The sequence below is a fragment of the Perca flavescens genome, chromosome 1, assembly GCF_004354835.1.
Source record: "Perca flavescens isolate YP-PL-M2 chromosome 1, PFLA_1.0, whole genome shotgun sequence".
Lineage (NCBI taxonomy): Eukaryota > Metazoa > Chordata > Actinopteri > Perciformes > Percidae > Perca > Perca flavescens.
The window spans coordinates 13649531-13663695 of record NC_041331.1 but is presented as its reverse complement, the minus strand read 5'-3'; the positions used below and the strand labels follow the sequence as shown (position 1 = coordinate 13663695).

General features: G+C 42.5%; 1 protein-coding gene across 2 annotated transcripts in view; it reads left to right on the top strand.

Annotated features, from left to right (window-relative positions):
• Positions 1 to 14165, top strand: part of tspan4a (tetraspanin 4a) — a 158061-nt gene that overhangs the window by 23955 nt on the left and 119941 nt on the right. For both annotated transcript variants that reach the window (XM_028578139.1, XM_028578131.1), the window contains exon 2: positions 12494 to 12573. In XM_028578139.1, coding sequence (XP_028433940.1) covers positions 12511 to 12573 — 63 coding nt within the window. In that variant the 5' untranslated portion in view covers positions 12494 to 12510. The remainder of the gene's footprint in view (positions 1 to 12493; positions 12574 to 14165) is intronic.

Below are 14165 nucleotides of genomic sequence, written 5' to 3'. Positions count from 1 at the left end.
CAGATCAGAAATGTATTATGTATTATTTAGTGATTTGTAAACCAGCAGATTTTTTTAAAATCAATTCTTTGAGGCACTGGAAGCCAGTGTAAAGACTTCAGTACTGGAGTGATGTGATCCACTTTCTTGGTTTTAGTGAGGACTCGAGCAGCAGCGTTCTGAATCAGCTGCAGTTGTCTGATTGATTTTTTAGGGAGATTTGTAAAGACACCGTTACAGTAGTCAAGTCTACTGAAGATAAAAGCATGGACAAGTTTTTCCAAATCCTGCTGAGACATAAGTCCTTTAACCCTTGATATATTTTTAAGGTGATAATAGGCTGATTTTGTAATTGTCTTAATGTGACTTTTAAAATTCAGGTCTGAGTCCATGACTACACCAAGATTTCTGGCTTTGTCTGTTGTTTTTAACATTGTCGTTTGAAGCTGAGTGCTGACCTTTAATCGTTCCTCTTTTGGTCCAAAAACAACCACCTCAGTTTTTTCTTCATTTAATTTAAGAAAGTTATGGCACATCCAGTCGTTAATTTGTTCAATGCACATATTCAGTTGTTGTATTGGGCTATAATTCCCTGGCGATAAGGTTATGTAAATTTGTTTGTCATCCGCATAACTATGGTAACTTATTTTGTTGTTTTCCATAATCTGAGCCAGTGGAAGCATGTAGATGTTGAACAGAAGAGGCCCCAGAACTGAGCGTTGGGGAACTCCGCATGTCACATTTGTATGCTCATATGTATAATTACCTATAGACACAAAGTAGTCCCTATTCTTTCAATAGGATTCAAACCACTTTAGTACTGAGCCAGAAAGACCAACCCAGTTTTCCAATCGGTCAAGTAATATGTTGTGGTCGACTGTATCAAATGCAGCACTGAGATCAAGTAATACTAAGACTGAAATTTTGCCACTATATGTATTTAAGTGGATGTCATTAAAAACTTTGACAAGAGCCGTCTCAGTGCTGTGGTGTGGTCGAAAACCTATTGTTGAGTGATAAGAAAAGGTTGAGTTGTTGAAAAAACGCTTTTTCTATGATTTTGCTTAAAAATGGAAGGTTTGATATCGGCCTATAGTTGCTCATTAGTGACGTGTCTAAATTGTTCTCAATAGATTTCTTTTTTTGTTTTAAGATTATTTTTGGGGCATGTTTGGCCTTTAAGACAGCTGCAGACAGGAAAGGGGGGAGAGAGAGTGGGAAGACATGCAGCAAAGGGTCCCAGGTCAGATTCATACCCTGGGCAGCTGTGGTAAGGACTGAGCCTTTGTCCATGGGGCACTCGCTCTACCAGGTGAGCTACAAGGGCGCTCCGCTACCCAGATTTCTTAAACAAAATTTTAAAATCCTGCTGGACAGCTTCAGTTCCTGCTGTAGTGTGTTATAGGTTGATGGGGCAGAGTAGGGTAAGGCCTTTTTTTTACCAAATTCTGCCTGGACTGGGGGGATGGAGAGATTAATGAAGCCCTAGGAGCGTATGGCAACACTGTTACGTGACATGGAAGTGGATAAATAACTCCACTAAGTGGATAAATAAGTGGGAAGCAGACTGATGATGGACTTGTTAATTAAATAATACCAGTGCAAAGTTCTGCGCATCGATAACGATGGACAGTTGACTAAAGAATACAGAGTACAATGGTGTGTAAGGGGTTTACAACTGGTTATGAATATCAGAGCTTATAGACAACGTCCAACGGGTGAAGAGAGTGAGCTGAAGTGTTCTTGTACAAAACATCCCCATGAACCAGAACAGGCAAGAAAGTGACAACAACAAGGAGAAACAGGGCCAATTTTAATTTCAATTTCTTTAGAAGATGATCAATATGGAATTGAAATTGAAAGAAAGACTCTCAACAACAAAGTAAAAAAAAGTAAAAAAAAAGAAAATAAAGAAGACTTTCATCAATTGTGATGCCTAAGCAGTGTTCAAACTATACCGTGGCCTTCGGGGGAGTCCACTTTATTTTCCACGGGGGGGGTGCTTGCGACTTACAATGACTTAGAAAGATACATAACAGCTACAAGTGTATGCACTATACAGGATTTACCCTATTATACTTTATCGACAGGAAGAGATAGGTCAAACAGCCAGCCACACATAGTCTAAGCATCAGGCTGTCTTTGAGATTTCACATGAACAACGGTTAAAGTTACTCAGGCTACTATTAATGAATATCATGTAAAGCAGATTGTTCTGGGTTGGTTGGGGAGGGATTGAAAATGTAAAAAATACAATCTCTGTACAAACATTTGTCCTTGAAATAAAAAAGAATATATATATATATATATATATATATAAAAAGTTACTCAGGCTACTGAAGAATACCATAATTCCTCCGTTCAATTAGACCTTAGTGATGCAATTCCAATTTAACGGGAGAGAGGAGCGAGAGAGGTTAGGATCATCTTCAGCCAGAGAGGACTTTATTTCTTCAGCTTCTTCTTGCTTTGTCACCCCGGTGGGAGGTGTGCTAACAGGGCTTGCAACAGGTGAATTAGTCGTGCTATTAACATCATCGCTACACAATTTCTTAGTAAAACCAAAATGAATTAAACTGCCTTGTTTTCTTTTTGCCATGGCTATATGATGCTTACTGCAGAATGGATTTCAAGGACTTTGCGCGCCGATTAATGGCCTCCAACGTTTATATTTTTTCTACGAATCTTTGAGTTAACATGTAGCCTACTAAACATGAGTTGAATTTGCACCGCAGCACCGCCACATTTGGTGTGGTGGTGAAGTGCAGTCATGCTGCGTTCATGAGCGTAAGGGAAAGGCTCAGGTCTACGTCCGAGTAGCCTATATTTTAATTTAACGTCTTTAATGGTAAGAGATCGCACAGGGATGGATAATGAGCGTTGATTAAGATTAAATTACAATGCCACATATGGCAGACACCTTCAGATATGAGAGACCCCCTCAGATGTTTGACTTTGGTGCTTTCATGGGAGCCAGTCCTCACTCTATGGGAGCTCGGCTCCATCTGGCTCCCACGTAATTCGAACACTGTGCCTAAGTATTTGTAGGCAGTCCAAGTTTCAACTACAGCTGTTAAATAAATGTAGTGTAGTAAACGTGGTGGAGTAAAAGTACAAAGTAGCTTAAATTGACACTGAAGTAACGTACAAGTACTTGAGTAAACGTACATTGTTACTTTCCACCACTAATGGTAAATCTAATGTCAACATGAGGTAAACTGTGCCAACTGTACTCAGCAGTATCTTTCTGTGACACCGAATAAACCCAGCAGTTTAAATTTCTGTCAAATGGTTGTCAACACGCAAAACGCAGTCGAGGTCACACCTTTGGTCCTGAATACAAATTCACTTCTGGTTCTGTTGTCACTGTGCATCACATTTATATCTAAATATTTAGAGTTTTTATAATATTTAACATAGAAAAACATTGTTACTAAAAACCATCGTGTTTTGAAGATACTGAGAGACCTAAAAAATATGTTGTTATTCCAAAACATTATATACAGTAATACATTTTATTTTATTATAAAGAAATACAATATAATCATTTCCACTAGAATGCTTTTACATAATTTATTTGTTTTCTGATCTTATGTTTTCCTTTTTTTTTTTATCAATTCTGCGATGCTTGTTTCTTGATGCATCTATTTTTGTTTTACTGTCCATAAATCTCTATTTTTGTCAGTGAAGCGAATCTTAAATCCAGTCGGCTCGGTTCGGTTAAATGTGTTTGTTTCCCATCAGAGCTGTTGTTATTCATCTTCCCGGCTCAGATTCCTCAATGATCTCAAGTGTCATGCTGTTGTAAAAATGTTTTTTTCAGCCGGCTCATGTGCCTCACACACAGCTGTTTTTGGAAAGTGACATCTTGACAACACCTGTGCCTCGCAAATTCTCAGCGTCTGATTTTTAAACACTGATCACTAGGGCTGTGCTCGATTAAAGAAATTCTTAGTCGACTAACACTCATTCAATTGTATCGACTAATCGATTAGTTGATTTAATCGACAGATCTGTAAATCTGAGTTTCTCCGCAAAGAGTCACGCCCATCAAGCAACAAAATATGGGCATATTGACCTGAATGTAACACAATGTAGCGTCCCACTTTACAATTTTTTTTTTTTTTTTAAAACACTTTTCATTTTCTTTTTTTTGCAGAGATAGAAGGCAGTATAAAGGAGATCAGTACAGAAAAAGTACAATACAAACAGCATTAACAATGACCCTCCACCATCCCCCCGTCCCCCATCAAACAGCAAACTACGACATAATAGCAATAGTTGTGGTAGTAAAAAATAAAAATGAAATAAAATAAGTAAACAAAGTAATAAGTATATAAATTAATAAATTATAAAAATTATATTAGTTGTCAGTTCCGGAGATGGACATGCTATGTACACATGTTATGTTCAAAGGCTCCACTTTACAATTGTAAAGGTTAACTTTGTAATTGTAAAGGTTAATTGCTTGTAAGGAGGTTTAACAAACTCTGAGTCTAACACTGAACTCTGGGTTGATTTACCCTGAGATGGGAAACTCTGAGTTTTCGGTTCCAGAACAGCTGATTTGAGTTGGTTCAATCAACTCAGAGTAGGCTCACTCAGAGTTAAGAGCTTGCACCACCACAATAAAAAGGCAGCATGAATGGAGCCATGATACTACGATTCACCATGACAACAACCACAAACAAACAGGTCAGCGGAAATACTCATGTGCACATATCAGCCAGTTTGAACATATATTTTGTTAAAAAAGCAACACAGCGGCTGCTGCAAAAGAGCGAGAATTTGCGTGGGAGAAAATTGCTGCTAGGGTAAATGCGTAAGTTCCTACATAGTGTATTCATTTCATGTTTAATCACAAGTATAATATTACTAGTGAAATGGTATTATACCTATAATCTATTTCATTTAGGTGCAATCCTGAGGGTGAAAAAGTACTAGGCCTTCTAATCCCATTCTGAGGCTGCAGCACCATCATTACCAGAATTATAATTCATAATCTTTTATATCAAAGGGTTTACATCATTCACCTGCAATCCTCTCCTTTTTAATGGATCTTACTGGTTTGTGTCCAGGGAACACTACAAACATTTTTAAAAACCGTTTCAGAACGAGTCACACTCTTCTGATGGCCCTGCATACAGTGGCTTTACTAAAATGCTCCGCATCACCAATGTTGTTTGCAAAAAACGTAATGCAACACAAAGAATCTGCTGGGATGCAAGAGCATGTCCACGATGGGTGAAATTGGTCATATGAGGACAGATAAAGTTATGTAAAGCCCGGGACACACAGGGCCGATTATCGTCCGTTGGACAGTCTGGCGAGGTCAGTGACTCGAATCTGTTCGGTGTGTCCCGTGCCGTCGTCAGTCTGAGGGGCTGTCGGCGTTCATTTTGGCCGACCTGACACGTTCGGTCGGCGGCAGGGCAGTTGGGACTCACCCAGAAATGGCGAGCGGAATGAGGTGACTAGAGTCTCTCAAAATCTGACATAAATCTTTTAAACTGACCTTTGTTGAGCTGAAATGAAGACAGATTCAGCAACTGCATGGCCCATTTCTCGCTTAAAATGTTTTCAGAAACACGTTTCAGTGACCTATTTTAGTACAATATGAGATCGTATTCTGAACGGCCGCCATGACAGTCTGGCTTTGAGAAAACAAACCCATGTGACGCGTTCGTCCAATCAGCTGCCGGTTGTCATTTGTTGGGCAACAATACAGAGTAGCGCCGCCTGCTGCTATGAAGACGTATTACGTTTCTCATGTCGTTGTCGCCTCAGTGTGTCCCAAGGCAGTTTTTTGGACCTCGGGGACGAGGGTCGGCCGTCTGGTTGGTGTGTAACCACTTTAAGCCTACATATCTGATGGACTGTGAAGAAAAACAATACAGCTCAAACAGGTAGTTATCTTGAAATGCAAATGCATCTATAGTCGGGCCTCAATATCATCTCCTGATGTGTGTCTAACTCTCTGCCAAGTAATACAGCTTCTTCATCGACAGGATCGTCGACAAAAGGAAATGCCATGTTTTGAGAAAAAAAAACGTTTTATAGTCTGCCTAACAGTTAATAATCCAACACAGTTTTTTTTATTCATGCAGATAACAAACTGTGCTAAAATGTGCCTGATACAGACTGAAGGAATGAATGAGGAAATGAAAGAGCGCTGTGTCAGAGGGAGGAGACTGAGAGGAACTTGAGGTTTACTGAAGAAAACCTGCTCGGGACCAGGTCAGCTTCAATAAGCGCGAATTATGCTTCTGCGTAAAATGTACACCGTGGCTACGTACGTAGGTACGTGGAGACACGAGCCTACGTCGGACCCTTTGCCGTAGCCTGACGTGCACCTCTCGAAAAATGTAACTACACGTCGCTGCGACGCACGTCGCTCTGCCGTGGCTTGGTAGCGTTGTATTTCCCCCGACTCATTTCCTGGTTGTCCTCCATAAACAACGTGAAATCAAGGAGAGGGTTACCTTTTCCTGCCACAGATTTCCCACCGTGGTCAGAAAACACAGGGGAGACACTTTGATTCTCTCAGTATGACTCTAGAGTCGGTACTCGCACAGAAGCTAATAGCTGTCACTCTCTCACTTTCTCCCTCGCTCTACCACACACTTCCCCACAAAGACACACACATGCCGGCTCGACGCACACGCCAACGTATAGGCTACGGCGAAAGCTCTACGTGGAGCCTCCGCAGAACCATACCCCTCTTTCTGAAACAGGCTTTAGTACCCCTCTCTCTCAGGTTTGATTAACCTCCCTTTCTGAAATCCAGTTTCCCTCATCTCAGGGTTAAGTTTTCACTAAACCTGCTTTCTGAAACGGGCCTCAGGCGTCTGCGTTCTCTGCATCAGCCGTATGCTTGACCAGCAAGTGGTATTTCAAACTCAACGTACACCAGTGGTAGCTTAATTCACATCGACAGTACATGCAAATAACTTTCGAAAGAACAATTTGGAAGGGCTTTGAAACTTAACTTGCTATTAAAAAGGCAATTTTCTTCATCCATCAATCTATCTATCAATGAGGTTAGTTTCTGCAGCCATCCACAGAGTTACTGCTGCATCGCTTCCTGATTTCCCAAACTACGGAGTGGCCCGAGGCCCAAATCACAGAACACACATGCGTCAGAAACATTTGTGGCGCGTTAAATCTCCGTCGTTGCTACTTATATAGGTGCGTGGAGGCACGGACCCTACGCCGTAGCCTGATGTGCACCTCTCAAAAAAGGTATCTACATGTCGCGGCGACGCATGTCGCGGCGACGCATGTCGCTCGGCCGTGGCTTGGTAGTTGCATTTCCACCTACTCATTTCCTGGTTCTCCTTCTCCATTAACAACATGAACTCAAGGAGAGGGTTAACTTTTCCTGCTACAGATGTCCCACTGTGATCAGAAAGATCAGGGGAGACACTTTGTTTCTCTCACCATGACTCTAGAGACGCTACTCGCTCCGAAAATAATCACCATCACTCTCTCACTCGCTCTACCACACACTCCCTACAAACACATGCCGGCCCTGCTATTTTGTTAAAGAGATTGACGCACACACCAACGTACAAGTATAAACTTCAGGCTACTTACGTAGGCTACGGCGAAAGATCTGAGTGGAGCTTCCGCAGAACCATAAATCACGCTTTAAAAGGAATTTGCTTTAACTCGTTATTATCGCGCTAATTTTGACAGCCCTAGTAATTAGTGTTGTATTGCCAGTACAGTAACATGGGGTGTCATAGATCAAAGATTGCCAACATTGGATTTGATACAGATTTGACTGTAAAAAACAAAACTGTTCAATAAAAATGTTTCGTTGTCAAAATAATTATCTTGGGAAATTTTCCTAAATTAGGTACTTTGTTTCTTATAGTGAATAAATTCAAGTTTATTCCTTTTATTGATAGTGAAAGTGGATAGACAGGAAAGGTGGTAGAGAGATGGGGGAAGGATTCAGCCTACATGGGGTGCACGCTCTTACTGGGTGAGCTCTAGGTCACCCCGAATAAATTCACTTTTGAGACCTTGCCAAAATGAAAGCATTGAGTTGTGATCAAGAGAATATTTGAAGAGCTTTTGCATTACTGTAAACGTTACCATCATTATTACACATAATGGGCGCTTTGTTAAATCGTGACCCTCTAACCTTGATTTATAGCCTTGCAATAATGTCCAAGGAGAAAACAGGATGCCCTGAAAAAGGCATATAAAGTCTGATGACTTTAACTTTTTAACACAAAAATAGCATCACGTTAAAAGCGTAAACTGAAATGATAGCGGTTGCATAAGCTAAAATTCTAGCAGGGAAACAGCTCTAAATAATTTGCCAGTCTTGTGGAAAGCCAGTCTCATTTCATATTCTCGTATTGCTGCTGTGTGCACTGCAGTTATCCTAGTAGCCTGTTTTGTCATTTAGTGGAGATTTTCATCAGAGACTGGTATTGCAGAGTTAAACAAGGGAAAGCAAGCTAGACTCCTACCCGTTTATGACTGCACAGAGACCAGAGTGCAGCACAGCACACTTAGTGTATCCGACTGAGCAAGTCAGTCCAATTACATCCTTCTTTCACATCACAGCGATTCGTAAAGTACTTTAATATGTGATTCTTAAAAGAGATGGATTTCATCAGGTTGTGCATCATGTTTCCTTTCTGCAGCCAAAACACTTTTTTTCCCTCCTTCTGGGTATTTGTACATGCTGAGGACATCAAAGCTACCACCACCCGCGGGGTGCCACTGCAAGTTTTCTGTGTGTGTGTGTGTGTGTGTGTGTGTGTGGGGGTGTGTGTGTGTTTGTGTGTGTGTGTGTGTGTGTGTTTGAATCTGTGGTAGAGATATGTTGTGTGTGGCGGTGTTAGATTAGGAGATTACATGACTGACTAGCAGTAATGTGTTTTGCATTGTGGAGACAGCATGCTAATGACAATTCACTTATAGACATACATACTATAATGAGTTTCCTGCTTCATGATTCAAAGCCAGTCTGTTTTTTTTCGTGACAGTGACTAACGATGTGTTACTGGCATTATTGATGACCACATGCTGTATAAAGATAACATATGTATTGTGATTCAACCATATGGAGCATGTATTTATAAGCACGCTCAATAGTGGGGACACATCTTTGTTAACATTTGTAGAGAAAACAGGATTTTAGCTGCTCCTTTAAAACCTTTATTGGTAAAACTTCAGCTACAGACACTTTGCTGGATCGTGGATAAGCTGTGATGTGGGTCTATAGGTGAATCAACCTGTTTGTATGCGCATTTCCAATTTGCGTATGAAAACAGCTAGAAGGAAAAAAAATTTGCTCAGCTGAGGGGGAACAGTTGGTGTATTGCTAAAACGAAAAGTGAAAATAGTCTTAGCGAATAAATCATGACATAAATATGAAGCTTCTGCTCTACCGAAGAGAGAAAAAATGTGGCAGACGAAAACATCTGTGTTGGATGAGGAGGAAACCTGTAGCCTTCCTCTAATTAATGCACGAAACAAACGTGCCATATTTGCGTCTCACTGTTTCCGCACTATTTTGCACATTTCAAGGTTTGACTGTAGCTCTTTTTAAGTATTTCATCTTCATCTTCTTTTGCAATGGTTAAATGGCACTTGAGTGGATGGAACCATGCATTAATTGTCATTTTCTTGTGCCAATATTTTAGTCGATACTGTTGGAATTTGTGCTACATTTGGATTTAAAACTAGTTAATGAGAACCATTTTTTTTGGCAAGTATTGTGGTTTTTACTCATAAGCTAAATGAAATGATCAATAAATACGGTGGTTGGTCCTTTTTGCTTGTTGATCTGCATGCAACCCATGCCCTCTTTGTGTATGCTGTGGATATCTTAAAGTCCAACATTTTTCTTATCATTTTGATATTGATTTTGATATATACACCATTGGCCCAACTGTCCATGTGCATTCTCTCTTCAACAATGTCAGTCTGTCAGTAAGTCACACTCACTCTCTCAGGCTGCTGCCTCCACGGTCTGACAAAAATACATGCAGGAGACAAAACAGAAATCCATTAAATGCTTTAGGCAGCCATGTACAAAGTCACCACCTTTGCGGCGTTGAAACGTCCCTGTGGATCTGTAAAGCCACTGACCCAGATGGCCACCAGGTTGTGGAGGGGTTGCAGTTATTTTGTGAGATTGTCAGCAGCAGTGTATGAGCCCCGGTGTTGCGAACAGAGACACGCTTTATAGGTGAGTTGTTTGTAGTGTGAACATTTGTGTGCCAAGTGTGGCACCATGGATGCTGTATGACCCAAGTCCAGGTCCGGAGGGAGAAAAGGAGAGTGGAACATGACTGAAGCCAGGCGTGCAGAGAGCAGCCTGGGTTGTGTGCAAGAACAACCTCTGCATGTGGAATGAGTTCCAGCCAGGAGGCAGAGAGGAGAGGAGGAGGAAGCACTAGTGCAAGTGCAGCAGGCTTCTGAGCACTGGTATGTTAACAATACACCAGGTTTTATGTGTGTCTGTGTGCATGTATATTGTCTGTGTGTGTGTGTGTGTGTGTGTGTGTGTGTGTGTGTGCGCGTGTGTGCGTACATTTGTGAGTGTAATCTAGTAGATGGTAGGGCATGATTGGCGTGTGCACGAGGGAAGATGGGGCTGCGAGACACTGATTGGTTGTGCTCCCTCGTAGGGTGTGGCCAGAATATGAATGACTGCTCCTGCATTTCGCGCTGCCAGGTTTTTAGTGACAGTCACCGAGGAGAGATGGGGTGTTTGAGATTGTGCGTGCAAAAGGGAGAGCATTGGCGCTTTTGACAGGAGGGAGGAAAGAAAAGGGGAGGGGCTGTAGGGGGGGGGGCAGTGAGAGAAAGAGAACAGGAGCTTGTGAAGAGAAAGAAGGAGGGAGCTTCAGGCAGCGAGAATGGACTACCGCTCAAACACTGCAGTCTTTCTTTTGCTTCACTAAGAGAACTGTCTTTCTCTTCTCCCTGCCTGTTTCTCCTCCTTGCTTGTTCTTCTCTCGCTGCTTGGCCATGACCCCGGTGGACACCTTGATCTCCTTGCCCACCTAGAGAAGAGGAGAGAAATGCTGTAGCGGAGGAAGGAGAGAAGAGAAGAGAAGAGAAGAGAAGAAAGAAAAGAGAAGAGAAGAGAAGAGAAGAGAAGAGGGGACACCGCACACTTTGCCTCACTGATGAGATTCTGGAAAATTAATTAACCGCCGTCAGCACAGAGAGGGGAGCGCACAGAAGGGGCTCAGTGTGAGGTGCAGGAAGATAATAATAGGGAGTTGAAGAGGGCGAATTGCCAAATGTTTGAAGAACTGGCTGTGGAGGAGTGGCAGAATAACCCCTAGACACTTTTTCAGAGACAAAAAGGACAAGTTATAGGGCAGATTTAAAAGAAGCAAGGTGGAAAATTGGACAAGGCAGGAACTCAACAGGGATACTAATTCCAGAAGCCAAATAATGGACCAATCACATGCGTTATTTCTCCTTTCATGCTTATTTTTAACCATCTTCTCGCCATCCTTCCCTCTCATCTTCTTATTTTCGCATGTCAGCAAAAGCACATCGACAGCCACGACCACATGCTGAACACTCAGCCACGACTTAGAACCTAGCGTAGCGTTTCATTCAGTGGACCTTACTGAGTAAAAGAAGTTTCGGAATCAGGCAATCAGGGGAAGGCCTGAAAGCAGCTGCTTAGGAATGTCTCATGAGACCAGGTAGGACGTTTCGGGAGCTTTTCGCCAGCCCAAAGCAGCTGGAGAGGTCGAGTCGATGCCCTCCAGTCGTTTTGCCCGATTGAACCGTCACGAGATGAAACCTGCAAACCAGCTTATCTCTCAGAGCATGACACCTGTATTTCAGCGATTACAGAGAGGGAAACAGGGATGTGCAGATGTGTTTGTGTGTGTTGGGATTATGTCCTAAATACACAGAATTACACAGGTGTTGCGCCAGGATTATGCAAAGTCTCCTGCTGAATATAGTAGCTATAGGATTAAAGGGAGGAACTTAAGTCAAGTGAATGGCAGCACTTTATCTTTTACAAATTAAGCCAGATCAAGTGTAATCACACCCGCGGTAAAAAAAAAAAATTGAATCAGCCATTCCAGGGTTTGATAGGGGTTAGGGTTAACTGTTTTTAGGTAAACTGGGGATAGGCTCGAAAACACTAACAAAATCCATCACTCAGCGCCAAAGTGGAATAACTTCTGCTCCCTTGTTGTGGACTTTGCTCCGACCTGACGTACACAGAGTGACTACTCCAGCCTCTGAAAGGCTTATTCAGCTTCCATAATGAGACGCTCGAGCACCGACGAGACTCCGTACCGGCGCAGTCCGTCTCTGGACAGCAAACCCGACACGCCGCCGTTCACTTCTGGCTTTCACCGCTTCAGCGGGGAGTTTGAGTACAAGCGGCCGCCGTTTGCGTTCGGCTTCCACACGACAAAAGAGCCGCAGGCGTCCAAGGGGCGCTACGCCCAGGGGAAGAAGTATGTGGTGTTTTACCTGGACCTCTCCTTCATATTCCTCCTAGAACTGCGGCGCTGCAGGATGGCCGAGGGTTGCATGATGGCCCTGCGATATGGAATGGTCTTCTTCAACCTCCTTTTCTGGGTGAGTAAATTCTTCTATCTCTGAGTGTGTGTGTGTGTGTGTGTGAGGTTTGGGGGATGTTTGTTTAGCAGAAAGTGGTGTTCTGCTTTTCTGACTTTTGCATTTTTTTTTGTTTCTCTGTTACTCACATTTGTCTTATCTTGTTTGAGGAAGCTCTGTTATGTGTGTCTGTGCAACCGAAATGAAGTGAGAGGAGCGAGGAGGGAGGGGGGGGGGGGGGGGCGACTGTGAGAAAGAGACAGATCACGCATTTAGATCGTGTGTACAAAGCCCACTGTGTGGGTGAGTCAAGCTTTTTCTGTTCCCTATACAGTACTCAAGGTGTGGGTGTACACTGCATTGTTTGCTGTGTTACGCTTTGGCATATTTAGGGCTTGTATTATGTGTACACCAGTTAATCACAGCGTTACCGTTGTGCTGTAATTCTTCGCCCATACCTCTGCTTAGCCGCCCCCCCCCACACAACAGCGCTTCTGAGCCCATCAAAGCATCTGCTGTCAAACTGTTGGCTGATCGTATCTGTTCGCCGTGGGGAAATTTGAGCCTCAGCGTCTGTCTGACTCTGTCAATCGCACTCCGATAGCCCCACAACAGATCACTTTCATTTCCACTGTGAAGCCTGTCATATTCCAGCTTCACATTTAAAGATCTCGCTCCCTGCTTCATCCGTGTTTTTTGGTAGTTTTTTTTGCCACAGACTCCCTTTTCTGAAATCCACTGCAGTCAGAGTTTTGAAGGGATGCTGACCCCTCTGGTTACCTAGCTAGGATTACTTTGATTTGTCATACTTCTGTTCTTATTGGTAATGCAATGAGATGAGGCCTTGGATGCTGAAATGCAATCTAGCTGCAATCTCCCTCTGGGAATGAGTGACCTCTTCACCTCTACATCTTCTCTCAGCAATAAAGTGCTGTCAAAGAGGGGTCGCAGTGTTTATTAGCACACTCCGTGTGTGTGTGTGTGTGTGTGTGTGTGTGTGTGTGTGTGTGTGTGTGTGTGTGTTGCTGCCGCTTAGGATAAATAATGACCATATAGCCACGCCAAGCTTCACCTCCTGAGAAGCCAATTATGTTATGATCCTCCAGGTAAATGGAGGAGCTCTTCCAACATAAAGCCCGTCTTTGAAAATAACGCGTCTGAGTCATAGTAGCAGCTGATGGCTAATGTCAGACCTCAATGTTGCCACCATTTCAACAACAATTTACAAGCTGTTATATATATATATATATCGTGTGGTTCGCACAGACCCAGTTTTTTACACGTCTCATTCAAAATCTAGACTTTTAAGTGAGTGACTTCAAAGGTTTTAAATGTGACCTCAATATTCTGTGGATGGGATGACGGCTCTTGGGCCAGACAGAATCCAAATCTGTTTGATTTCAACTTCACTTTATGATTGACGCAGAAAATGAGAGTTCACATCATGTGTAAAAAGGAGGAGCGCAGTACACTAGGGGCTCTAGTCAACACCTTTCGCTTATATAGATTATTTATAGATTTCTTCCTCCTCCAGCTCAACTGTTAATGCATTCTCACATAGTTTCTAAGGAGATCTTATCCAAAATAACACTTACTCAACACTTAAAGATGCA